At 43.7% G+C, this 26,552-nt stretch overlaps 1 protein-coding gene across 5 annotated transcripts in view; it reads right to left on the bottom strand.

Annotated features, from left to right (window-relative positions):
* Positions 1-26,552, bottom strand: part of MAP4K5 (mitogen-activated protein kinase kinase kinase kinase 5) — a 92,281-nt gene that overhangs the window by 14,070 nt on the left and 51,659 nt on the right. For 4 of the 5 annotated variants that reach the window (XM_043515929.1, XM_038404680.2, XM_043515930.1 and 1 more), the window contains 15 exons: positions 25,309-25,390; positions 24,514-24,630; positions 24,103-24,181; positions 22,726-22,784; positions 21,143-21,210; positions 18,070-18,114; positions 17,032-17,074; positions 11,535-11,745; positions 10,678-10,775; positions 10,500-10,541; positions 10,027-10,111; positions 9,859-9,938; positions 1,938-1,998; positions 275-277; positions 76-190 (listed from right to left, as the gene is read on the bottom strand). In XM_043515929.1, the coding sequence (XP_043371864.1) occupies positions 76-190; positions 275-277; positions 1,938-1,998; positions 9,859-9,938; positions 10,027-10,111; positions 10,500-10,541; positions 10,678-10,775; positions 11,535-11,745; positions 17,032-17,074; positions 18,070-18,114; positions 21,143-21,210; positions 22,726-22,784; positions 24,103-24,181; positions 24,514-24,630; positions 25,309-25,390 (1,188 nt within the window). The remainder of the gene's footprint in view (positions 1-75; positions 191-274; positions 278-1,937; positions 1,999-9,858; positions 9,939-10,026; positions 10,112-10,499; positions 10,542-10,677; positions 10,776-11,534; positions 11,746-17,031; positions 17,075-18,069; positions 18,115-21,142; positions 21,211-22,725; positions 22,785-24,102; positions 24,182-24,513; positions 24,631-25,308; positions 25,391-26,552) is intronic. The other variant, XM_038404684.2, reaches the window with a different exon arrangement.

Genomic DNA, 26,552 nt, shown 5'->3' with positions numbered 1-26,552 from the left:
AGCATACAGGATAAAGTAGTTTAGAAATTGTGTTCATTTTTCAGAATTACCTAGAAAATAAAGATATTTTTGTACCTTGGTAATATTTTATCAGGGAACCTATGAGTCTGCATATGAGCAGCAAATCCTGTTTTTTTGGCTTGTTCAAACAAAGCTATTAGGTTATGGGAGTAGAGCTGGAACGTTTTTCCTGTAAGACAGAAAACTGGTTTGTATCGTACATACGCAGATTAGCGAGAGGTAATTTATGGTAAAAATACATTGTGATAATTACCTTCTAAAAAGGCGATCCAAAGACATGTCAAAAATAGAAGCCAAATCAAAATGTAAAGAGAAACAAATCATGGTTAAAAATGACAGTGCATCAAGTGGGGACATAATTCAACTGTTACAGTTAAGGTATAATAAGAACATTTAAGAAAATGTGTAAAACAAATGCACACTAAATTCTAGGTTGTTCTTTGATACTATATCAAGGCACTGATGTGACTGTATCAGGCCACTACACTTTCATTTAATTTATATGAATATATTTAAATATAAATGATTAATATTAAAATACCAAATTGATATTGATCTATGTACAGATACCTGCAATCACTCAAATACAATGCATAAACCTAAACAATCTTGAAAAAACTTTTATGGCCTATATAAGCTTCCTCCGGTGCCTGGCAGTAGAAGCATTAATTCACAAGGGGAACAAATATTTGCTAATGGGCTCTTCAATCTAGCAGAGAAGGGTATAACGTGGACCAATGGCTGGAAGTTGAAGCTAGACAAATTTAGACTGGAAATAAGGTATACATTTTTTAACAGTGAGGGTAATTAACCACTGGAACAATTTACTAAGGGTCATGGTGAAGTCTGTGTCGCTGGCAATTTTAAAATCAAGATGGGATGTTTTCCTAAAAGATCTGCTCTAGGAATTCTTTTGGGGAAGTGCTATGAACTGTGGCACAAAGGAGGTCAGACCAGATGATCAGAGCGGTCCTCTCTGGCCCTTGGAACCTATGTGCCACCAGCCATCCTGGACTATATTCGTATCATCATGTGACTTGGATTACACACAGAATCCTATGTCTAAAGGCCTGATCCTGCAATCCGTCTGCACTCAAAATTAAGATCGACCTTGGGCAGCTGTTCTGGATGCAGAATTCTCTTTTGTCAGGACAGAAGGGGAAACCCTTTGTTTCAAATCATCTACAGTTAGGACGAATATAATAGATAAGAATGACAAATTCATTATTATTTACATGCGCACATGCACTTAGGTCATTCCTCCTTAACTCAGCACTCTTCTTGTCCTCAATCATATCTATTTTCTGAGTAAGTAGGATGTATACTGAGGATGACACAGAAGTTCAGAGCCATTAAAGATGGCATCAAACTGCAATGCATCAGGGGAATGATTAGACATTGCAGCTCAATTCTTAGAAGCCCTTTCCACCCCTCCCCAGTAGAGTTGAATGTTGGCTTGATACTTATTTTAATAGCGGAACACTGTCCTGAATTTGGCACTGCAATCTCAGAGACCAAAAGCAGGAAAAATTCAATATCCTTCTCCTGCTCAAACTGGGCCCTTAGCATTACTCAGAACAATACTGTATTGTGTGGTCTAATCATCAAACGCCTAACCTTTCAGGGAAAAAACAGTGGGAGGTGACAGGTGCATTTAACCTAGTCTTTACAAGTTTGATTTTATAAGCTTCCAGCCCTACAATCTATGAAAATTTCTTGTGTAAAGCATTCTTAAAGTAAAACTTCCTATACGAAAAAGGGAAATAGAAATACAGGAAACAGCACATTATTCTCCTATTTAGTATAATGTTACCGATCTGCATGGAGCACACAGGAAAATATCCTTTAACAAGTGAATGTTTTGTGTATTTTCCCATTATTTACAGTGGCTTTTTTTTTTTTAAACATATACATACCTGACAACGACATTAAAGTATTATTGATAACATACAGCCAGGTACACTTTCGGGGAAATAACTACAGGAAGAAGAAGAAAATATTTCTATGTAACAGAGAGAAACTGAATTAAAAAATAAATATACATGGGTTAATAATGCTGAGTCCCCCGATCCATTTCCTCAGGCCCTGTTCGTGCCCTGCTAATTGACTCTTGATAAAGTCTTATGATGATGCTGACTTTCTCCATGTCAGGTTCATTCTTCTGTATCCTAGCTGTATCCCTTCCCCAGTCTTTCTAAAATGGTTCCCCCCTCCGTTACACCACCAGCACCCAATGAGGCGCTTCCATCTTTAATTCTTCTCCTTTAACGTGGCTGATTCAGAGATCCCACTTCCAATACCTGCCTCTATCCTTGTAGCTCACCTCCACCCTTCCGTGTTTCTGTTCATTCTCAGTTCCTACTCTGTCTTACCTCCCACTGTGCTTTCAAGCATGTTCTTGTATACACTAGCCCGAGAAAGCCTTCCCTCTGTTCTGACTGTATTGACTTCAAGTTCCTCATTCTTACCATCAGATCCTACATACTCTTCCTCTCATATCCTTCTGCTTGCCCAGCGCCCCCAAATCATCTGGCCAGATTGCCGCTTTGTCTCTTCGATCATGCTGCCCCCATGGAAAAGACGGTTACTCACCTTTGTAACTGTTGTTCTTCGAGATGTGTTGCTCATATCCATTCCAATTAGGTGTTTGCGCGCTGCGTGCACGATCGTCAGAAGATTTTTTACCCCAGCAACACTCGGTGGGTCGGCTGAGGCACCCCCTGGAGTGGCGCATGTATGGCACCGGATATATGCCCCAGCCAACCCAATGCCCCCTCAGTTCCTTTTTGCCGGCTACTCCGACAGAGGGGAAGGAGGGCAGGTTTGGAATAGATATGAGCAACACATCTCGAAGAACAACAGTGACAAAGATGAGTAACCATCTTTTCTTCTTTGAGTGCTTGCTCATATCAATTCCAATTAGGTGACTCCGAAGCCTTACTGAGGCAGTGGGGTCGGATTGAGATGTCGCAGAGTGAAGGACCGCTGAACCAAATGCAGCATCATCCCTGGACTGCTGAATTATCGCATAGTGGGCGGCGAAGGTATGCACCAATGACCAAGTCACTGCCCTACATATCTCCTGTACGTGTGCCAGGAAAGCAGAAGATGAAGCCTGAGCGCACGTGAAGTGGGCAGTAAGGTGCGTAGTTGGGACATCAGCCAAGTCATTACACGCAGGGATGCATGATGTAATCCAGGATGAGATGCGCTGGGAAGAGACCGGAAGGCTGTTCATCCGGTCTGCCACAGCAACAAACATGTGCGACGTTTTCGTGAAAGGTTTTGTTCACTCGATGTAGAAGGGGAGGGCCCTGCGAATGTCCAGGGAGTGCACCTGTTGTTCCCGTCGAGAGGCGTGCGGCTGCGGGTAGAAGACGGGGAGGAAGATGTCCTGGTTGAGATGGAAGGCAGACACCACCTTAGGGAGGAAGGCCAGGTGGGGTCGCAACTGTACTTTGTCCTTATGGAACACCATATACGGTGGTTCCGATGTGAGTGCCCTGGGCTCAAACACATGCCTCGCCGAAGTGATAGCTATGAGGAAGGCTGTCTTCCAGGAAAGGTACAGGAGCAAGCAGGTGGCCACTGGTTCGAACGGGGCAGCCATGAGTTTGGGGAAGACCAGGTTAAGATCCCACGTAGGGACTGGTTGTGGAATTCATGGGAACAGGCGCTCCAACCCCTTGAGAAATCTGCTGACCATGGGATTGGAGAAGACCGAACACCCATGTTCGCCCCGGTGGAAAGCCAAAATAGTTGCCAGGTGCACTCTGATGGATGATATTGCCAAGCCCTGCTGTTTTAAGGACAGGAGGTAGTCCAAAATGATAGGTACCGACACCTGTAGTGGGGCTGTATGACTCTGAGCACACCAGCAGGAAAAATGCTTCCACTTGGCTAAGTACGTGGACCTGGTAGAGGACTTCCTGCTACCCAAAAGGACCTGCTGTACCAAGCAAGAGCAGCACAGCTCAGATTGAGTTTGCCATGCAGCATCCATGCTGTGAGGTGGAGAGATTGCAGGTCGGGATGACAGAGTCATCTGTGGTCCTGAGTGATCAGGTCTGGCCACTGCGGGGGTGGAATTGGAGTTTCCTCCGACAGCTCTAGGAGATTGGTATACCAGTGCTGTCTGGGCCACACCGGGGTGACCAAAATCAGATGGGCCCTGTCCCTGCACAGCTTGAGCAGGACCCTGTGGACTAGCGGGAATGGAGGGAAGGCGTAGCACAGGTGATCCTTCCACTGTATGGGAAGGCGTCTGACAGGGAACCTGGAGAGCGTCCCTGTAGAGAGCAGAACACTTGGCATTTCCGATTCTCATAAGAGGTGAATAGGTCTATCAGGGGAAAGCCCCACTTCAGGAAGACAGAGTGGATGACGTCTGGGCGAACCGACCACTCGTGAGTCTGAAATGATCTGCTGAGGTGGTCCGCTAAGGTGTTCTGGACTCCTCGGAGAAACAACGCCACCAGATGGATCGAGTGGGCTATACAGAATTCCCACAGATGAGTGGCCTCCTGACAGAAGGGGGACGACCGGGCTCCCCCTTGCTTGTTGACGTAAAACATGGCTGTTGTGTTGTCTATGAGGACTGCAACATAATGGCCTTGAATGCGCTCTCAGAATGCCTGACACGCCCGGCGCACAGCTCCGAGTTCCTGTATGTTGATGTGCAGGGATAACTCTCCTGCCAAACATAGCCCCCGTGTACGGAAGACCCCGAGATGGGCTCCCCATACCAGGGATGACGCATCAGTGACTACGGTCACGGAGGGCTGCAGGGTGTGAAATGGCACCCCTTCGCACACTGATTTGGGGTCCAGCCACCAGTCTAGAGAGGCCAATATCCCTGGTGGGACGGTAACCACCGTGCTCAAGCTGTCCCGACCTGGGCGGTATACTGTTGATAGCCAGGCTTGGAGTGGACATAGCCGCAGCCTGGCATGCATGGTCAAATACGTGCAAGAGGCCATATGTCCCAAGAGGCACAGGCATGTTTTCAGGTCGAGGCTGGGAAGTTTTGCAGGCTGTGGACGACGTTCGCCAGGGATTGGAAACGTGTTTCCAGAAGAAGTGCCCGGGCTAGGCTGAGTCTAAGGCTGCTTCTATGAATTCTACCCTCTGGGTTGGTACCAGAGTAGATTTTGCGATATTGAGCAGGAAGCCAAGTAGACTGAATATGTTCATGGTGAGCTGGACATGAGACTGCACCCGATCCCGGGAGCAGCCCCGAATAAGTCAGTCGTCAAGGTGTGGGAACACTTGGATCCGTTGTCGACGAAGGGAGGCAGCCACAACAGCCATGCACTTGGTAAACACCCTGGGGGCCGTAGACAGGCCAAAAGGAAGGATGGTGAATTGAAAGTGCTGTTGATTGACCACAAAGCGAAGGAAGTGTCTGTGCGCAGGGTAGATTGCAACGTAGAAGTACGCGTCCTTCATGTCGAGGGCGGCATACCAGTCTCCAGGATCTAAGGAAGGAATAATGGTCCCTAGAGAGACCATGCAGAACTTCAACTTTACCATGAATTTATTGAGTCCGTGTAGGTCCAGGATGGGCCAAAGCCTACCTTTGGCCTTGGGGATTAGGAAGTAGCGGGAGTAAAAACCTTTGCCCCTTGACTCTCTTGGAACCTCCTCTATCTCCCCCACAGCTAGGAGTGATTGGACCTCCTGTAGAAGGAGGTGCTCGTGAGAAGGGTCCCTGAAGAGAGACGAGGTAGGAGGATGGGGGAAAAAGCAAATTGAAGGGAGTAAGCCCTTTCCACCATGCGAAGGACCCAACGGTCTGATGTTATGTGAGACCACACACAGAGGAAATGGGAGAGACAATCTTGGAAAGGCGGGGAAGGATCCTGAATGGAGACTGGTGCCCCGTCCTCGGGTGCACCTTCAAAAGTTCTGCTTAGGCCCAGCCGATGGCTTGGTAGGGCCCTGGCTTTGGCTGGCTTGGTGGCCAGTTTGTCATCTTCTACCACCTCGGCCACGTCTTCTAAAGAAGTCCTACCTTGGCTGAGGGGGAGGGTAGGACCTCTGAGGCTGCGGTCTGAAGGGCCTTCTCTGCATTACTGGGGTATGCATTCCCAGAGAGCTCACAAGTCCTTCAGACTCTGCAGCCTTGAGTCTGTTTTGTCTGAGAATAGGCCCTGGCCATCAAAAGGTAGGTCCTGGAGGGTCTGCTGCAACTCTGTTGGTAAGCCAGAGACCTGCAGCCACGAGATGTGGCGCATGGCTATGCCTGAGGCCAGGGTCCTAGCCACCGAGTCCGCCATGTCCAGAGAGGCTTGCGGAGAGGTTCTGACCACCTTCTTGCCTTCCTCCACTAGAGCCCCAAATTACTCTCTGGACTCCTGTAGAACCAACTCTTTGAATTTCTCCATAGAGTGCCACAAATTATAATCGTATCTGCTCAGGAGTGCCTGCTGGTTGGCCACCCTGAGCTGCAAGCCTCCGGCCGAGTACACCTTGCACTCCACCAAGTCTAGCTGTCTAGCATCCTTTGATTTGGGCACCAGGGCCTGCTGACCGTGCCGTTCCTTCTCGTTGACTGAAGCCACGAGAAGGGAACACGGTTGGGGGTGCATGTAGAGTTACTCGTACTCCTTTGAGAGGACAAAGTATTTCCTTTCCACCCCTTGGCCATAGATGGAATAGAGGCTGGCGATTGCCAGATTGTCTTGGCATTGGCCTGTATAGTCCGTATGACTGCGAGTGCCTCCGAGGACAGAATGTCGATCACCGGGTCCTCTACCTCCACCACCTCCTCTAGCTGGAGGGTCAAATTGTGCACCACCCTGTGGAGCAGCTTCTGGTGGGCGCGGAGGTCCATAGGAGGAGGGCCTGAAACCGTAGTCCTTGCCACTGCTTCATCAGGCAAGGACAAGGAAGATACCCCTGGGACTAAAGGGATCCTGGCTGGGGTCCTCATGTGGAGGAACTTGTTGCCCAAGGTCCACCACGCTAGGGGCATGGGCCTGTGATGGTGCTGGAGCAGTCCCCTCAGAACCTCCTGGAGGAGGGGGCGAGAAACAGTGGCCTCCGGTACTCGGGGCGCCGAAGGGAGGGAACAGGAAGCCTCCGAAGGAACCCCTTGGGCCTGATGGTATGCCCAGGGGGTCCAAAAGACCACTGTGGAGGTCCTTGGCCCGGGTCCTGGCCTTCGTCCAGCCACTGTCCTGCACCATCCTCGCCCTGGTCCTGGGCGTGGTGGCCACCTTGTGAGCGAGACAATGTGGAGGCGGAGCGAGATGGCCAAGGCGGCGTTGAACATGTTGGCGCAGAGTCCCCCGGTGCTGTACGGTGCCGTGAACCAGCGGCGAGATGTAGAAAAGTACCAAGATATCGATCGGTGCCTGCGGTCATATTGGTACCAAGAGCCTGATCTGGATCTCGACAGTGACCTTCGACGAGACCAGTGCCGGGATCGGCTCCGGGCCGAGGGCCGCTCTGACCGGTACCAGATCGGTACTGGCCGATCGGTACCAGCCGTACCGCAATTCGGATCTTCGCAAGCTGGAGTGGCGTTGCGAGTACGACCAGCGCCGAGAAAGGGATTGGTGTCGGGACTGCGAGCGACGCCGTGAAAGGTGCCAGGACCAAGATCGGGACCAGGACCGATGCTGCCCTGCTTCACTCGGTGACAGCAGTCATATCAGGGACAGTTTTCCCTTTGATGCACCACCTGCCCTGGAGGTGCCGCTGGCTGCAGAGGAGTCGCACTCACAAGTGAGTGCGATCAAGTCCCGCGCGGTAGAGAAGGTCTCCGGCGTGGAGGGCAGCCTTAGCTCTATCACGGTGTGCATCGGGGAGCTAACATGCACCAGACTCGACGGCCCTTGCGGCGTCAGAGTCGACAGTACAGGATTTGTTACTTGTCCTGTGCGCTCCAGCAATGGACGCGGCTCCGGCTGAGGTGCGGGAAGTTTCGGTGGCTGTCAAACTGACAAAGAAGAAGCAGTTGGCACCTGCTTGGGCTCTTTCTTCTTCTGGCCCGGAGACAGGGACTGGCACCATGATGGTGGAGGTGCCGGGGGGGGGGGCTGATGCCACAAGTCTTTAGCAGAGTCCAAATGTGGTGCCAGATCAGTCAGTGCTGCAGGGGCACTCCGCACCGAAGACAATGCTGAGTCCCGGTACGCGGAGGAAGGGACTGGGCCAAGTGCCGCCTCCATAAGGAGCTGCTTGAATCTAAAGTCCTGCTCCTTTTTGGTCCTCAGCTTGAAGGCTTTGCAAATGCAGCACTTGTCCCCTTGGTGGGATTCCCCCAGACACCTTAGGCAAGAGTCGTGGGGGGGGGTCTCCCGCTTGCATCGGCTTCAGGCAAGCCGAGCAGCGTTTGAAGCCCGGAGACCCTGGCATGGGCCCTGGTACCAGGATGGGGGAAGAGGGGAGAAGACACCACTCCACCCTACTCACTACACTAACTATTAACAACTACTAACTATAAACAACTATTAACAGGTACTAAGAGAGAAAAGCTGGGGAGAGTGGAGATCAGCTACGCTGCGCTCCACAGTTCCAACGATCATCACGGGCGGTAAGAAGGAACTGAGGGGGCGCTAGGTCGGCTGGAGCATATATCCGGCACCATGAAGACACCACTCCAGGGGACGCCTCAGCCGACCTACCTAGTGTTGCTGGGGTAAAAAATCTTCCGACGATCGTGCACGCAGCGCACACACACCTAATTGGAATCGATATGAGCAAGCACTTGAAGAACAGCCTCTCTTTTCCAGTCTGCTGAATACCCTCTCTACCTTACCTCCTTCTAACCCACTCAGTGCTAGAATCCTTCCTGTGCTCTCCTCATCAAAGGCCCACATTCTCCTTTTCCTCTACTATCAGCCTGTGGTGTGTTTTGCGTCTCTGGGAGAGAGACTGCATCCTTGCTATGTTTGGAAAATGCTCTAAAAACCTACAGCTCCATATGACAATAGCGCTAACACCATCTAGATCAATTCTACTCCAGACAGAGGGTTCTTACCTTTTCCTCCCTCTTCTGAGAGTAACAGTAGCAAAGCCTAAAAATACCTTACAGTAAGTCTGGCAAAAATTGTCTCCCTGTTAAGGTCTGGAGGCTATTCCCCACTAGATAACTTCAGATAGGCCTAATATGGGGCCTAAATGTATAGTTCCATGAGGCCCCGGCTGAGGGTACAGCAAATCAAAGAAATAAAAAGGACTATTAACATCTTCCTGATTATTTTTAAGTTAGAGGAGACCAGTGACCTAGGGACATTTGCGGAGCAATGGGGTGCTGAATGACAGTAAGCAGAGGGACAAATCCAGAGCACAAAAGGAGATGGGGTTTGGAAGGAGCGAGGCAGCCAAGCAGGGGAGAAGCAAGAAGGGGAGCTAAAATAGCAAAGAGACTAGAGGAGGAGCAGCTGGCCAGCCCATAAATATTTACCTGCTGAAGTTGTGCCAGCCGGACTAACCAGCAGCAGAGCTGCAATTGCATACTGGTCATGCACAGCGGAGGAGATGTGTGCCATCTAGTGGAATCAAGATGGAGAAGGAAGAGGCAGGCTGGGTAGCAAAGGAGAGGAGGCAAGCCAGAGCAGGGGGATACAGAGCCAGTTCCGAGAGAAGAGGGCTTAGTACAGGTGGAGAGCTCCATGCTAACCTTTAATCTGAGCATCCCATCAGCAGTGTCAAAAATACTGATCGCACTCACAGGGATTTCTAATGTTAGAACCAATGGGGCTTGACTTGATGTGCCCTGCTTACACAACAAAGCAGAGCATTCCTATCAACCCCCACTAAAAATTTTTCCAGTGTTTCGTAGTATCTGTCAACTATATTCTGCCTGTATGAGACATTGATAATTACCTGTTCCATTGTTGCTTCATGAAGTTCATTCAGATTCAACGTATAAATACCATCTTCAGTTCCAAAGATAATATACTGATCTACAAAAGGAGAGAAACTGGTTTAATCCAAAAGTACAATACTGCTTTTGTAGCAGGATTTAAAATACAAAGGGGAAAGCGAACCTACCTTTAGTATCAGGATGTATCCATGATGTTGCACAGTTAATCCTCAAAGGGCAACCATCAAAAACTTTTGAAAAACATGCTCCCATCTAAAAGAAACCCAAATTTAAACCAGAAACAAGTTTGCAATATAAAGAGTTTATTTAATTAATTGTCAGACACATGAACACATTAGTCTTCCTTTCTTCAATCACACAAACCTGTTTTAATATCACTTGATGCAAAAAAAAACCCTTCATCTTCCCCAAGAACACTACAATACATCCTCTGAAACTTCTTTTGTTGGGCTGAATTTCTACAGACCACCACAGATACAAATCCAGAACAACATGAAAGATTTTTAGTGGCTGTTACATTGACAGCAACACTGAATTCTTTTGGTAATAAACAAATTACTAACAGTATAAAGGCAAAGCAAGCAGATGGATAAATAAAATTGTGCTCCCAGTTATTCCTATTTTAAATGAGATTTCTTACCAGCACCTTTGGTGTTGGCGGTAGACCATTGATTGCTGGCTTCTGTGGAGAAAGAGATAAGTTGTAAAATGATTCACACTAGTTTAAAACTCTATACCAGACATTCATGTGCATGTAACTATACAAGTCAAGTCACGTCACTGACCAATATTTAACAGCTACAGTATCAAATACTTACTGGAAAATCTCTTTTGTCTTTTTTACGTGGCAGCTGGGGGACTTGTCCAGAACCTTCTGCATTTTCCTCAATGAGTTTCAGCATACTATCCCCATTTCCTAAAACAAATCCCACATGCACTTTAATGCATATCTGATAACCAAATTAAGTACAAATAATTTTGCTGCCTACATGCCCTGTTCTCTTCTCTGCAACAGAGATAATTAATCCTAAAGAAGAGGGAGGCATCGCTCTGAAGTTAATCTAAGCTAGCTGAACCTTTTCAGAGGGAGTTGCAGAAAAGGGGCCAGACCAGCTGCCCGATGGTTAGGGCTCTTCACTATCGAGAGAAATCCGTGTTTGTTGTCATTGCAACCCGCTCAGACTGGCGGATGGGAGCACACTGGGCCAACATAGCGATGATACTGATTGGCTGCAAAAGAGATTCCATTCAGCATCCCTGTGCCAGCAGGAAGTTCCCTGACCTAGGCCTTTAGGGTACGAACCTCCAGGGCACATAGAACGCCCAGCACATGTAAGAAGGAAAGTCACACTTCAGGAATTACTTCTATTACAATAATGTTTTGCTTAAAGTCAAGTTAGCTCCAAAACGTATTTCTTTTTACAGGAAAAAAGAAACTTTCTGAAAATGTAAATTTAGAGAGACAAGATGGATGAGGTAATATCTTTTATTGGACAACTTCTCTTGGCAGAAGATGAAAGCTGAAGAGTAACTCTGCACCGCTCAAAAGCTTGCATCTTCAATCAACAGAAGTTGGTCAAGTAAAAGATATTAACTCACCCACCTTGTATCTCTAATGTCCTGGGACCAACACAGTTACAACAATACTGCAAACAATATAATTTAGGTTATTTACCCAAGTCACTGTATCTAGCTGTAAGCAATCCAGGGCTGCTGAGACTGCTAGTCATACCAATGGGGGATGGCTCAGCTTGAGGCCCACAAGCTGGAATACTCTGTCTCCTATGAGCTGGCAGCGCTCTACTCTGTGAATCTGGAAAGTGTTTTATTGTCTGAGACTTCTCATCATCCGCAAGGCTTTCTTCAGGGTAATTGTTTATCTTTGGCTGTAATAAATAAAATAGGTGGGGCTTTATAAAATAAGGTGAATGATGATTTTTCAGAGGCATAAAATTATTACATGCTAGCTTTTATGTAGAAAATGTATCATCATTCTAACAAAGAACATTGACAGCAGGATAATCTATTAGCAGAATTATTCTTTTCTTGATTGATTTTGGAAAATAATGGCATAGTGCAAAAAAAAATAATGGTCAACAGGACATACCACACACATATGACGTCCTTTCAAGAGGGAAGCTACCTAAAGACAGCTGCAGCGGCACAGGAGCTAGCAAACAGAGCTCTAAACAGGGGAGTTTGAGTGGGAGTTTGGAAGGGGGGTTTGATTGTGGTGCTTGTTTGGGGTTTGCTTTTGCTGGGGGGTTGTGGTCTTTTTGGTGTGGCTTGTGTTTCCCAGATTAACAGGATTTAGGTGGGAAGGAGATGACAGATACAGAGGCAGCTGTGGGAGTGACTCCTGCAGTGAAAGACACATTGAGGATGACTGGATGTGGAAGCTGTGGTATGTACATGATCCTGGAGGGGGGAACCGGTAAGAGTTTTGTATGCATGAAATGCCGTCTGATAGAGCTGATGGAGGAAAAGATCCGAGGTTTGGAGATGCAGGTGGGAAGTCTGGTTGAGTTTAGGAAGGAGTTTGAGCAGATGATGGAGCAAAGATATGAGGTATCTGAAGGGAAAAGCTCAGACTCACGGATGGAAGCAGGGCTGGGGAATTTTGAGGGGAGACTGGATGAGGAAAGTGGTCAGTGGAAACATGTGACTCAAAGAACCAGGCAGAGAAAAAGATGGGCTAGTGAAGGAGAAATAGAGCTTAGGAACAGGTTTGCAGAGTTGGAAAATGAAGAAGGGGCTCAGCAGGTAGTCGCTGAAGGTGGAAGGGTAAGGAAGAAGAGAAGAGAGGCTAGCCCTATAGAAAAAGGGGAAGAGTCAAGGGAGACTACACCAAATATGAGCCCCAGGAGGATACAGGATGGGTTGAAGAGGATTGTAAGGGAAAATAGGAATGGAAAGAACTTGCAGCCAGAGGGAACAGGGGAGAGACTGGAGAATAGCACTGTCACCAGGAAAAGGCAGGTCTATGTGATCGGGGACTCTTTATTGAGAAGAATAGACAGGCCTGTAACTAGAGCTGATCCTGAGAATAGAAGGGTGTGCTGTCTTCCGGGTGTTAAGATACGGGATGTAGACCTGAGGTTGAAAAGGATCCTCAAGGGAGCGGGAAAGAATCCCCTAATTATCCTTCATGTGGGAACAAATGATACAGCCAGATTCTCGCTGGAAAGTATCAAGGGAGACTATGCTAGGCTGGGGAAGACGCTTAAGGAAATTGAGGCTCAGGTGATCTTTAGCGGGATCCTTCCTGTTCCTAGAGAAGGGCAACAGAGGTCTGACAAGATTATGACTGTCAACAGATGGCTTAGGCAGTGGTGCTATAAGGAGGGCTTTGGGATGTATGGCCACTGGGAGGCATTCACGGACAGAGGTCAGTTCTCTCGGGATGGACTTCATCTGAGTAGGGAAGGAAATAGACTTCTAGGATCGAGGCTGGCACAACTGATAAAGAGAGCTTTAAACTAGGAATTGGGGGGAGATGGATGGGAGATGTCCAGAAAATCTCCACACCAGATTTTAGCATTGAGAGGGAAGAAGATGAAGTAAGAAAGGATACAGCCATGGGTAGGAGAATGTATATAAGGAGCGAGGGCAGTGTGGATACTAGTCTAATAGGTTATACTGGCTGTAGAATGACTGTGCCTAATAGGGTACAAAATGTGAGCGAGGCCAAACAGCAAAAATTAAGATGTTTGTACACCAATGCGAGGAGTCTAGGTAACAAAATGGAGGAACTAGAGCTACTGATGCAGGAAGTGAAACCAGATATTATAGGGATAACAGAAACATGGTGGAATAGTAGTCATGACTGGACTACAGGTATTGAAGGGTATGTGCTGTTTAGGAAAGACAGAAACAAAGGTAAAGGGGGTGGAGTAGCATTGTACATCAATGATGAGTTAGAATGTAAAGAAATAAGAAGCGATGCAATGGATAAGACAGAGTCCGTCTGGGCAAAAATTACATTGGGGAAGAAAACTAGTAAAGCCTCTCCTACGATAGTGCTTGGAGTGTGCTATAGACCTCCGGGATCTAATTTGGATATGGATAGAGCCCTTTTTAATGTCTTTAATCAAGTAAATACTAATGGAAACTGCGTGATCATGGGAGACTTTAACTTCCCAGATATAGACTGGAGGACCAGTGCTAGTAATAATAATAGGGCTCAGATTTTCCTAGATGCGATAGCTGATGGATTCCTTCATCAAGTAGTTGCTGAACCGACTAGAGGGGATGCCATTTTAGATTTAATTTTGGTGAGTAGCGAGGACCTCATAGAAGAAATGGTTGTAGGGGACAATCTTGGCTTAAGTGATCATGAGCTAATTCAGTTCAAACTAAATGGAAGGATTAACAAAAATAAATCTGCAACTAGGGTTTTTGATTTCAAAAGGGATGACTTTCAAAAATTAAGGAAATTAGTTAGGGAAGTGGATTGGACTGAAGAACTTATGGATCTGAAGGTAGAGGAGGCCTGGGATTACTTTAAATCAAAACTGCAGAAGCTATCGGAAGCCTGTATCCCAAGAAAGGGGAAAAAATTCATAGGAAGGAGTTGTAGACCAAGCTGGATGAGCAAGCATCTTAGAGAGATGATTATGAAGAAGCAGAAAGCATACAGGGAGTGGAAGATGGGAGGGATCAGCAAAGAAAGCTACCTAATTGAGGTCAGAAGATGTAGGGATAAAGTGAGAGAGGCTAAAAGTCGAGTAGAGTTGGACCTTGCAAAGGGAATTAAAACCAATAGTAAAAGGTTCTATAGCCATATAAATAAGAAGAAAACTAAGAAGGAAGAAGTGGGGCCGCTTAACACTGAGGATGGAGCGGAGGTTAAAGATAATCTAGGCATGGCCCAATATCTAACCAAATACTTTGCCTCAGTCTTTAATAAGGCTAAAGAGGATCTTGGGGATAATGGTAGCATGACAAATGGGAAGGAGGATATAGAGGTAGATATTACCATATCAGAGGTAGAAGCGAAACTGAAACAGCTTAATGGGACTAAATCGGGGGGCCCAGATAATCTTCATCCAAGAATATTAAAGGAATTGGCACCTGAAATTGCAAGCCCATTAGCAAGAATTTTTAATGAATCTGTAAACTCAGGAATAGTACCGAATGATTGGAGAATTGCTAATATAGTTCCTATTTTTAAGAAAGGAAAAAAAAGTGATCCGGGTAACTACAGGCCAGTTAGTTTGACATCTGTAGTATGCAAGGTCCTGGAAAAAATTTTGAAGGAGAAATTAGTTAAGGACATTGAAGTCAATGGTAAATGGGACAAAATACAACATGGTTTTACAAAAGGTAGATCGTGCCAAACCAATCTAATCTCCTTTTTTGAAAAAGTAACAGATTTTTTAGATAAAGGAAATGCAGTGGATCTAATTTACCTAGATTTCAGTAAGGCATTTGATACCATGCCACATGGGGAATTATTAGTTAAATTGGAGAAGATGGGGATCAATATGAACATCAGAAGGTGGATAAGGAATTGGTTAAAGGGGAGATTGCAACGGGTCCTACTGAAAGGCGAACTGTCAGGTTGGAGGGAGGTTACCAGTGGAGTTCCTCAGGGATCGGTTTTGGGACCAATCTTATTTAATCTTTTTGTTACTGACCTTGGCACAAAAAGTGGGAGTGTGCTAATAAAGTTTGCAGATGATACAAAGCTGGGAGGTATTGCCAATTCGGAGAAGGATCGGGATATTATACAGGAGGATCTGGATGACCTTGTAAACTGGAGTAATAGTAATAGGATGAAATTTAATAGTGAGAAGTGTAAGGTTATGCATTTAGGGATTAATAACAAGAATTTTAGTTATAAGTTGGGGACGCATCAATTAGAAGTAACGGAAGAGGAGAAGGACCTTGGAGTATTGGTTGATCATAGGATGACTATGAGCTGCCAATGTGATATGGCTGTGAAAAAAGCTAATGCGGTTTTGGGATGCATCAGGAGAGGCATTTCCAGTAGGGATAAGGAGGTTTTAGTACCATTATACAAGGCACTGGTGAGACCTCACCTAGAATACTGTGTGCAGTTCTTGTCTCCCATGTTTAAAAAGGATGAATTCAAACTGGAGCAGGTACAGAGAAGGGCTACTAGGATGATCCGAGGAATGGAAAACTTGTCTTATGAAAGGAGACTTAAGGAGCTTGGCTTGTTTAGCCTAACTAAAAGAAGGTTGAGGGGAGATATGATTGCTCTCTATAAATATATCAGAGGGATAAATATAGGAGAGGGAGAGGAATTATTTAAGCTCAGCACCAATGTGGACACAAGAACAAATGTATAAACTGGCCACCAGGAAGTTTAGACTTGAAATCAGACGAAGGTTTTTAACCATCAGAGGAGTGAAGTTTTGGAATAGCCTTCCAAGGGAAGCAGTGGGGGCAAAAGATCTATCTGGTTTTAAGATTTTACTCGATAAGTTTATGGAGGAGATGGTATGATGGGATAATGGGATTTTGGTAAGTAATTGATCTTTAAATATTCAGGGTAAATAGGCCAAATCCCCTGAGATGGGATATTAGATGGATGGGATCTGATTTACTATAGAAAACTCTTTCCTGGGTATCTGGCTGGTGAATCTTGCCCATGTGCTCAGGGTTTGGCTCATTGCCATGTTTGGGGTCGGGAGGGAGTTTTCCTCCAGGGCAGATTGGAGAGGCCCTGGAGGTTTTTTTGCCTTCCTCTGTAGCATGGGGCATGGTTGACTGGAGGGAGGCTTCTCTGCTCCTTGAAGTTTTGAACCATGATTTGAGGACTTCAATAGCTCAGACATGGGTGAGGTTTTTCATAGGAGTGGGTGGGTGAGATTCTGTGGCCTGCGCTGTGCAGGAGGTCGGACTAGATGATCAGAGTGGTCCCTTCTGACCTTAGTATCTATGAATCTATAAAAGCCACTTTTACAATCATAACATATAGGGCTCAGTGACACACAGTATAATCATAAAGTTCAACAGGACTGTATAGGGTGTAGGTCAGCGCAAAATATGGCCCATCGTGTGAAGTCCAATAGCTATGTTTCTCCCCAACTGTTAGTAAATTAGCTTCTAAATTTATGAGCAGCTAGAAAGCATCACACTGAAGTATTTCACAGAGTGTCATTTATCCACAAACTCTTCTTTAAAACACAGCAGAAATTTACCTTAGGAGGCAGTGGTGGTGGTCCTGCTCGCTTTAGGGTTGACCTAAAACAGAAAGGTGCAGTAGCATCTTGGTTATTTATACAAGCACAAAAAACACAGGTAGGTTTGGCTGAAAATATGAAGTTTGTAGACATAAGATGAGCTATGTGCATAGAACAAATTGTCTTTTCATAGCTTGACACAAAAACGGGTTAAAGCAGACATACAATAAAGGAGGATCAGAAAAGCAGGTTAATATTTGTTAGTGGTTTATTTTTTACTTGAATTATGTTCTTTCATAAAGTAATGTTAAAGACAATTGCGCAGTGAAGACTACTTGAAATTAGCAGAATTAAACAGATGTTAAGATAGCTATTCCTTTGGGGTGATTACCCACACTCCCTTAACTCTCTTTGTTACTCAAGAAAATCCCTCCCAACAATGAAAACGTTACATTGCAAGATCAGTCAGTAGGTTAGGACACAGGATACATCCTCCCAAATTCCTTAAAGTGACAAAAGAAATTGACAGCTGTCTTCTAATAATCATCCTAACACCTACTGAAGGTGTTTGGTTCAAACAACAAAAAACCCATAGCTATTTGACATGGCTTGCAGTTTTTGCTCAAGAATGATTAAATACTCAAATAGCAGGGATGTCATAGGGCGGGGGGAGGTGCATTAGCAGAGCTCTGTAGGGACCCTTGCACATCAGCTGTCTGTCCTAAGCCTGGCTCATCATAGTAATATTATCCTCTCATTATCAACACACAAAATCCCCCTTAAAAAATAAATCAGAAGCTTCCTTGCACACCCCATAATATTTTATTGGGGGGGGAAAGAGAAGAGAGGATAGCTATTCTATCTACATAGTGCTTTCATATGTTCTCTTGACGCTTGTGTACACAGTGAAGGGTGCATTACATTTATGAGTGCCACTAGCCCTTCAGTCATGTGGGATAAATATAACATTTTAAGAAAAGGGATTTTGCCAGAACCTTAACCACTTAAAGAAAGAGCTATGGAGAATACAATTGAAAATGAAGGAGGTTCACTCACTCTTCAATATCTTCACTGCCATCGCCAAATTTTGTGAACGGTCCCCTAGGTAAAATGTTCGTAAAAATAAGAGGCCCACTCTTAAGTTGTATGAAGATCAATGCAGTCAAAATTTGATTACTAATCACTTCACTTTGACATTATAGTATCTACCAGCCCATTACAAACACAGAAGTACCTTGCTCTTATTCATTGTGTTAAGCCCTTTTTTCTTTGTGCACTTTATTTTCCCCGCAAACTAAGGAATAGTTATTTATGTTCTCTTATGCTTGGTATCATACACTAGTCTCACACCTTCATCTACTAAGGATATTTAGGCACTGCTGCAATGTCCAATTATGTGTCCTAACAGAAACAACGGAAAATGGAGAAAGTTAGTGAAAAATGCAGGAATATAGTAAAGAGTCTCACAGATGGTTTTTTTGTTACACCGTTAAATAGTTTTCTCTGTCATACCTACTGCAGGGTCAACAGAAAAGTCAGATTTTTAACCAAACGTTTAGATTTCTGAAAATCAGCAACTTTCTAGCTAATTTTACAGAGTAGTAACTTCAATTTCATTTCACAGATATGGTTCTAAATAACACTACATTGTAAACATTCAGTTGCTCAAAATCCATCAACACTAATGCTGCTCATGCGCTCAGGGAGAGAACTATTTTGGTGATGGTCTGTTATGATTAGCTAATCTCAATTATGCCAGTGAGCTCAGGGAAGGACAGGTCCTTTTTTCTGGAGGTGGAGTTGAGAGTCACAACTTGCCTATCACAATTTTATTTTTTTAATCATCAGATACAGATTTCTGCAAGGCTAGGGGAACAGGCTGGCAATCAGAATCCATTGGAAAGATACAGTTAGCACAGGGAAATGCTAGAGGTTTGTTTGTTTATGATAAAACATGGTGGCATCTAAAATTCCGAACAACGATGGACAGACTCCAATACCACAGGATCCATCTTTCTGTGTGCCTAGCTCTCTAACGTGCCCACTAATTAGTATGTTCTGTAAGGTTCCATGAAATGCCATGTCAACAGGAAAAGAAGATTACAGGTCCATTTACATAACTACTGAAGAACAAAAGCATATTAATAAAAACATAGCACTCTGTATACTAATCAGTTTCCCTTTGAGCTGCTTCTTCTGAGGGGTCCCAGAACAGCTGCTAATGAAACTATGACTGCTGCCCCAGACACTTCCGGTGGGTGGGGGGAGGAATCAGTTACCCCCAAGTCATTATCAGATGTGAGCACTAAAAAGTTACTCATGCATAAGGCAGAAAATAGTGCACAAAATATTCATTTTAAATAGTTAAATGATAGATTGAGAAAGAATCAAATCAGTTCCCATCTTCTGTAAGCACAAATGGCATTTGTCTTGTTTACATAAAACTAACCTGAGTCAGCATATAAATCAGTGTTATCTCTGGCATGGGCCAAACCACAGAAAAGCAGCCCACCCCCTCTCTCGAGCCAGCCTTTTCTTTACCATTATGGCACTATCCAGAATTCCCTAGCTCAGAAGGGCTAAGCATTTCCTGTTTACCCTTCCGAGAAGGAACTGAATTCCAAGAGAATGCCAGACAAACTCACTGTCCTGGGACTTTACGACTGACCCCCTTCCAGTCAAAAGCATCACTTCATAAACATGTATACTGATTTATAGCCCTTGTTACAGCTGTTCATAGCTGCTTTTGATGCAGTTTTATATATACAGCCTACATTATACAAAAAGCCACAGCATTAAAGAACCAAATTCATATCCATGGGTAGTTTTGAAGAGGACACAAAAATCCTGGAGATTCCAGCTGCCCACAGAACAGCCTTGTCAGTAACCTGTAAGGCTTTCCAGCTCTACTAGCCAGTGTCACAGAAGCAAAACAAGAAAAGGGTGAGGAAAAGGAGTTGTTCCTGTTTCTGGGGAGAGGAGGATGGGCCAGGCCTACAAAACCATCTTAAATTTTCACTATTAAAAGAGCAAAGATGAGAAGAAAATAAATTGAAGGATAAACTGTCACACATTTAAAAACAATGGATTTATTATACATGGCATGACATGACCGGTTGGATTGCAGAAGTGTAATGTTGGAAATGAGCTATATGCTAAAGGTTATCTGCAAAATTTAAACACAAAAGCATATTGTGCACTGACTGCCTCCAAATAAAGAAAGGAGCGAGGGATTTTTCAGCCTGGCAGTAATTTAAACTTGGTTAAAATACTCTCTTTTCTGTTTAGCTGGATCATTCAGCGGGTAATACAAAGCCTGCTTACTTCATGTTTTAACTTCAAAGATCAGCTTTAAAGCAGTTTAGCAGTGTGCAGTAACAGGAAGCCCTGTGCAACTACGTGGTCATATTCAGGCCTGGCTTCAACAGAGTTGTGCTCACTAACTTCAGGATTATCTTTGATCTACAGTAAATTGGGATTTAAAATGTTGGGGAGGTAAAAGCTAAATTGTTAACTGACTGTACTGCAGAATAAACTGCACCTATAATGGACACATACCACAAACACTTAAGTAAACGTATTTGCAACTTTTAAAAGCCAAGTATTTGAAAGTCAGTTCCTCCTTTACTTACTTGCAAAGACTGCTCGTCAGCATTCTGCATGCGCCTTGCAACACATGGTGACATCACAACCACTCACCAGTGCAGGGAGTGTTGCAAGGCCAATGCAGAATCCTGAACGTTGAAAGGCAAGTAAAACAAAAACTGATTTTAGTTATTTTATTTTAATACATACTCTACATATACTACACGTTCCCACACTGACTGGGGAGCATAACTGATCCCCCCCAAAAAAACACTGTTCATCTTTCACAGGGATCAAAACTGCACAGAAGTGATTATCCTTGCCTGGATGAGCTGACCAACTGGATCACAAGAACCGCACTGCAATATTGTACAGAAGGTGAAGTCCAAATAATTTTTACCTATACTTTGGCCTGTCTTACTTTATCAAGGGACATAAAAAACAGAATTAATCAGTTCATAGTTTTTAGGTTTTTTTAAACACAATTCTGTTTTTCTTTTCACATAATCAAAACTATGAAAATGCTATTAAACTATGTACGTACTTGTTGCTGCTTCCACCATCAACAAAAGGATTCCAGTGTGAAGCAAAGTCTGTGCCTGCTGCCACAATCTGAAGATGCAGAAATTTCAGTTCAACAATTATTTATTTATTTAATTGAAAACAAAAAATATTCTCTAAACACATTTCCAGAGCATCCTGGGGGGCTTGGGAGATAGAGAACTGCAGAAAATAATCAGCCATAAGCAGGGGCACTTCAGTTCCAAAGTTCGAATGTTTTTTAGAGTCTGATTATTGAAAAAAAAAATTAAAAAATTCCAACCTTCCTTTAATTTGGGCTTGAAAACAACACCTGGAAATGGCGAAGCGCCCAGGTTCAACAGATGAAAAATGACTTAATTAAAGTGTTCTGGTACAAACTTGATAAGGAGAAAGCTTTTCTCCATGGGTACTGGTGTAACAGACCACTGCTACTCTTGGGGACCATGATCCCCGAATGAGATCACATTGTGACTCACGGAACTACAGCTCTCTGAGGGCTGTTACCCCGCACCCTGGACAGCAGGCATTACACTGCATTCTTGCTGAACTCCCAGCCCCACCAATGCCTTTTCACCAATAACTGGTGGAGGAGCTCCTGGTGAATGCTGTTAGTGCAGCACTCATTAAAGTGACCTTAGATTTGTTACAAAATTTAAAATTTTCCTTGGGAATCAAGTCAACCTGCCTCCAATTCTGCAGTTCTTTAAAAAAATTATTGTGAGCTGTTGCTGCTTTCTGTAATCGGCTTGGGTCAGTTGCTTCCCCACTAACTTCCCCTTCACAGGTGCTGTTAACATCATGAGTGTAGAGGTTTTTTTGTCCAGCGATTAAGCCCCAAAGAGACCAAACTGGAAAAGGGTGCAAAATTTTGACATGAAAAAGGCCCATCTGGCCAACAGGAATATGGCTTTAAACATCCAGATCCTGATTTTCATAATGCTGAGCACCTATGTTTCCAACTGGAGTGAGTGGGAGCTGCTGGGACAGAGCACTCATGAAGAATCAGGCCCATTGCATCCACAGCCGCACTCTGCTCCAGATGAACGTGAGCTGGTTGGTGACATTCCATTAATCTGAAGTAAATATAACTGCTGAGAGTTAAAACAAACAGCAAGTGGCACACAATGGAGCAATGTGGCTGTGCTCTGAGTAACAGAGTAGAAGAAATAATATTGGCTGGTAGAGAGATCTAAGGGAATCAAATTCAAAATCTCTTTTCACATTCCTGCATTAATTGGTGCATTTCAATTTGCACATGAAGAAGATCCTCCGCATGAAGCATAGAGAGCAATTCATCTTCTTCAGAATGTGGCGACTTTCTGAAAACGGGTTTCAGAGTAGCAGCCGTGTTAGTCTGTATTCGCAAAAAGAAAAGGAGTACTTGTGGCACCTTAGAGACTAACAAATTTATTAGAGCATAAGCTTTCGTGAGCTACAGCTCACTTCATCGGATGCATTTCTGAAAACGGATAGTTGTCTTCTCGTGACTCTCTTTATACTCTGATACATATTACTTAACAGAGTTAAAGTATAAAACAATAAGGACATTATTATAATCACAAACGATGAAAAACCAAGTCCTACCATTTCATCCCGAGCTTCTGTTTCTTTCCGTAAGGGAGGCTCAAATTGCAACTTGTCAACTGCAAAACATCACATTTTCAACTTTACATGTAACATTCTATTGACAGCCTCTTATGGCCAGACTATTAAAGCAAGCAGCATGCTGTAGCATATAAAAAACCAAAGTGCACACTGCAATGTTAAGTAATGCTTCATTTTAACTTGCCTATAAAATTCTAAACTCTTTGAACCACAAACATTTGTTTTTATGGAAGTCTTCAATGTCTAAATGTTTGGACTTGCAATGTATTTGTTATGAAACAACCTACAGAAAAGGAAACTGAGAAAAGAGCAGTAACAATCCCCATTTAAAGTAATCTAAATGATAATTATTTAGTTTGCGTGGGCACTTCTCCAAACACAGAGAAAGCCAGTTCCTACTTCAAAGGGCTCCAAAATTTCAGCACTTTTCCCCCACTCCAGCTGAAAAAGAGACTGAATAGCGTGTCAACATTGCATGGAGTGTAAGGACTTGCATTCCTTTTGAGTTTAACATACACCATAGTCAGTACAGCAGATGTGACCATAATATTTATCGTCACATATCTAACAATAATTTAGTTTGCTTGGGCACTTTATTATGGTTACATATCTAATAATATCTACTAAATTATTTAGTTTGCAAGGACACTTCTTCAAAACACAGAGAAAGCCAGTTCCTGCTTCAACAGGCTCCAATATTTCAATATCCCCCCCCCTTTGGAAAGTGACTGAGTAACGTGTGAATGCTGCATGGAGAATAAGGACTTGCACTCCTTTTGAGTTTAACCTACACCAGATAGTCAGTACAGCAGATGTGACCATAACAAGTGGAGCATCCTCCAGTGGTTACGATGAGGTTCAGCTGACCATCAATGTGAAAATTAGCACAAAATCAGGAGTGGCACCAAATTGCCATCTACTTTTCTATATTTTCCCTCACCAGTGAGGGCCAAGACATCTGTGTGTAAGAACATGCTCTCCCACTACAATAATCAACTTGGTCTTCCTGTTTAATGCTTCTAGTAAATCATTATTTTTTTTAACAGTAGGCATTCAAAGTTTGGCACCACATCATGGCAGAGAGAGGCTGATTACAGAAGAAACAATACCCTGGTTTTATAGAAATGTTTGCATCCTGCAATGACATGAAATGAAGTAAAAGAAAAGTATTCAAGTTTTAATTTTGGTTTTGGCAAAATATTGTAGAGATTTTTTTGTTGGTGTTTTTTTTCCTTTCAGTGCACCAATGGTAAAACTGGCTTTCTAAGGTTTGCTATAGAAGAGTGACATGGACACACTGTATAAGGAAGAATAAACCAGCACCATAAAATGGGAAAAAGCACATTAGGGACTTACAATTTATCTCTGATGCTGTTCTTTCCGCTCTAGCATTCCTGTTTGTAGAGCGAATGGTGTGGCGAATAACAGAGTGAGGCTGTTAGAAACAGAAACATTACAATTCAGTTATATTACCTTCACCTTAGATCTCATACCATAATTAAAGGGAAACTATTACAATGGGACACGCTCTTTATTTCCTAACCATGATACTTTTATTGCCTGCGCACAAGCCCCTGGTACCTGACAGCAAGCTTAACCTCAAGTCTGTGGCAAGGCATCCTGGTTTCTACTGCAATGCTGTGCAGCAGAGTAGAATAATTTTTCAACCCCTCTCTGAAGTGAGAATCTAAGTTTACAGAGGGAAAACAGGAGACGATTTTTAAACATCGGCTTTTCAAAACAGGAAAAATACAAGTATGTTCTCACCTCAAAATCATCATCATCAGCTTCACTGTAATGTGTATGGTTGTCAGGATTATTTACTTTGTCCAACAGCTCAACTGCTAGAGATCTCGAGAGACCGGGTTGTCCTACAAAACTATGCTAAAAATCACAAAAAAACCAACATGTTACAGTAGGTTTAACAGGAGGCATATATTTAATCCTGTACGTCTGGGCTTCAAAAGATTAGCCTTCTTGTTTTGCAAAACTTTAAAGAGATTTTCTGAAGAGCGTCTCCTGAGCAAGTAGGCCTCTAAAGCATGCATCTGTTTCGGCTTGACCACATTATGCGTCATTTGCAATTAGAAATTAAGATCTTAGTTGTGCAAACATTGATGCATTTGCTTAACTTTATACATGCAAGTAGTTCCATGGAGTTCAATGAGACTCTTTAGGTGAGCAGAATTAAGCATTTGAGTAAGTAAGTGTTTTCTGAATCAAGGCCTAATTTTGCCTTATGGGGTGACTAGTAACCAATCTATACAGCTAATTCTACCAAACTGGGGCACACGGTTACAAAATGCCTATTTTTGGACAATTAAAGCTGGACTTATCTGGCAGTGTAGACAGGCATCTTTATAAAATCTTGCCACCAAATAAAACTTTTGTATATTCCATGAGATTCCAATTTCACTTTTGCTGTGTTTGCACTATTAAGCACACTTGTATGAAAACAGTGTGAAACATAGCCCATTTGGTGCACTAAGGACTTCTTTCTCTGTGAAACAATAGATTTAATGGTGACATTGCAAGTTCTGACTTTTCTTTTTCGACACTTACAGTAAGGAGTCTTTCTGCGGTTGGTCTCTTCTTTGGATTTTTTGTAAGTGCTATTTTGACAAAATTATGGAATGTTGATGACCTTTACATAAAAAGACAAAGAAAAAATTGAATACTTAAAATCAAGTTAAGTTTTTCTGAAAAGGAAAAAAATAACGGTCACTTTCAGTGTAACTGCTATATAAATGGCAAGACATCTGCTGAATTAGAATCCTGCTCAAATATCCCACGGCATTTCAGATTTATACCATTCTGCTGCTGAGTTAACTAGCGGGAGATTACTACTACTGTCCCCTTTGGAAAAAACAGTCAAAAGATCAGATTCCATTTGAAGTCTTATGGCACTATATAACAGAAATAAAAATAAAAAAGTGAATTAGATATACACTACAGCAAACCCACAAAATCCAGGCAAGTCTGACACTCCACTTTATCTCATGTCACCAAGAGGAAAATAAAATGCACAATGGTGTAAGATCAGGAGAAAGCATCAACCTCCTCTTTCAAATACATGGCTGAGATTTTCAAAGCAGTTCAGATGATTTAACGACACCTCTCGTCTTTTATGTTATTGCAAGATGTGAGGCTAAGTCTCATCCTACAATTTGAGAGTCTCATCCTACAAGTTTTACTTGTCTTTCTTGCAAGTGCTTATTTTAATGTATCTTTCAAAGGATATTTTAATCTGAATTTGATGACTTTCAGGGCACGCTGCAAAACTTATCCCTCAGGTATTTGAAAACAAAAAGGAATTGGACCGGTAGAGGGCGGGGGGGGGGGAAGAGACTGATTATCTGCTTCTTGGAGGTGGGTTGTACTGAACTGTACTACTGCACCTGGAGTTTTATTTGTGATGTGCTTTTAAGTTATGGCAAGAATGCCTAGAGTATAAAGATAGGTACTCTTAGCATGTGCACAAATCTCAGGGGGCGGGGGGGGAGAAAGAGGTGCAGAGTGCAAAGTTTAGTGCAGAATGCAATTCACAGAAGGAAGTTTTTCCAGATGATAAACAATTTTAAGTATCTGCCCGCAGCAATACTAGCAGAATCCCCCTCTCACAGACTTAAGGAGAAAAGGACAGTTACTTGGCCACTAGTAGCATTCTAAGTACATAAATGGGATTAACTGCTTCACTACCGTGAGTCAAAATCACATGCACAGTGTCAAACTAATTGCCAAATGTGAGTTCTGGAAGGAGATTTCTCTCTCTCCCGGCAGCAGACCAGAGGGAGTTTTCCTTTTTC

The sequence above is a fragment of the Dermochelys coriacea genome, chromosome 6 (genome assembly GCF_009764565.3).
Source record: "Dermochelys coriacea isolate rDerCor1 chromosome 6, rDerCor1.pri.v4, whole genome shotgun sequence".
NCBI classification, from domain to species: Eukaryota; Metazoa; Chordata; order Testudines; family Dermochelyidae; genus Dermochelys; species Dermochelys coriacea.
Note: the sequence above shows the minus strand (reverse complement) of the source record. Positions and strands in the feature narration are given on the sequence as shown.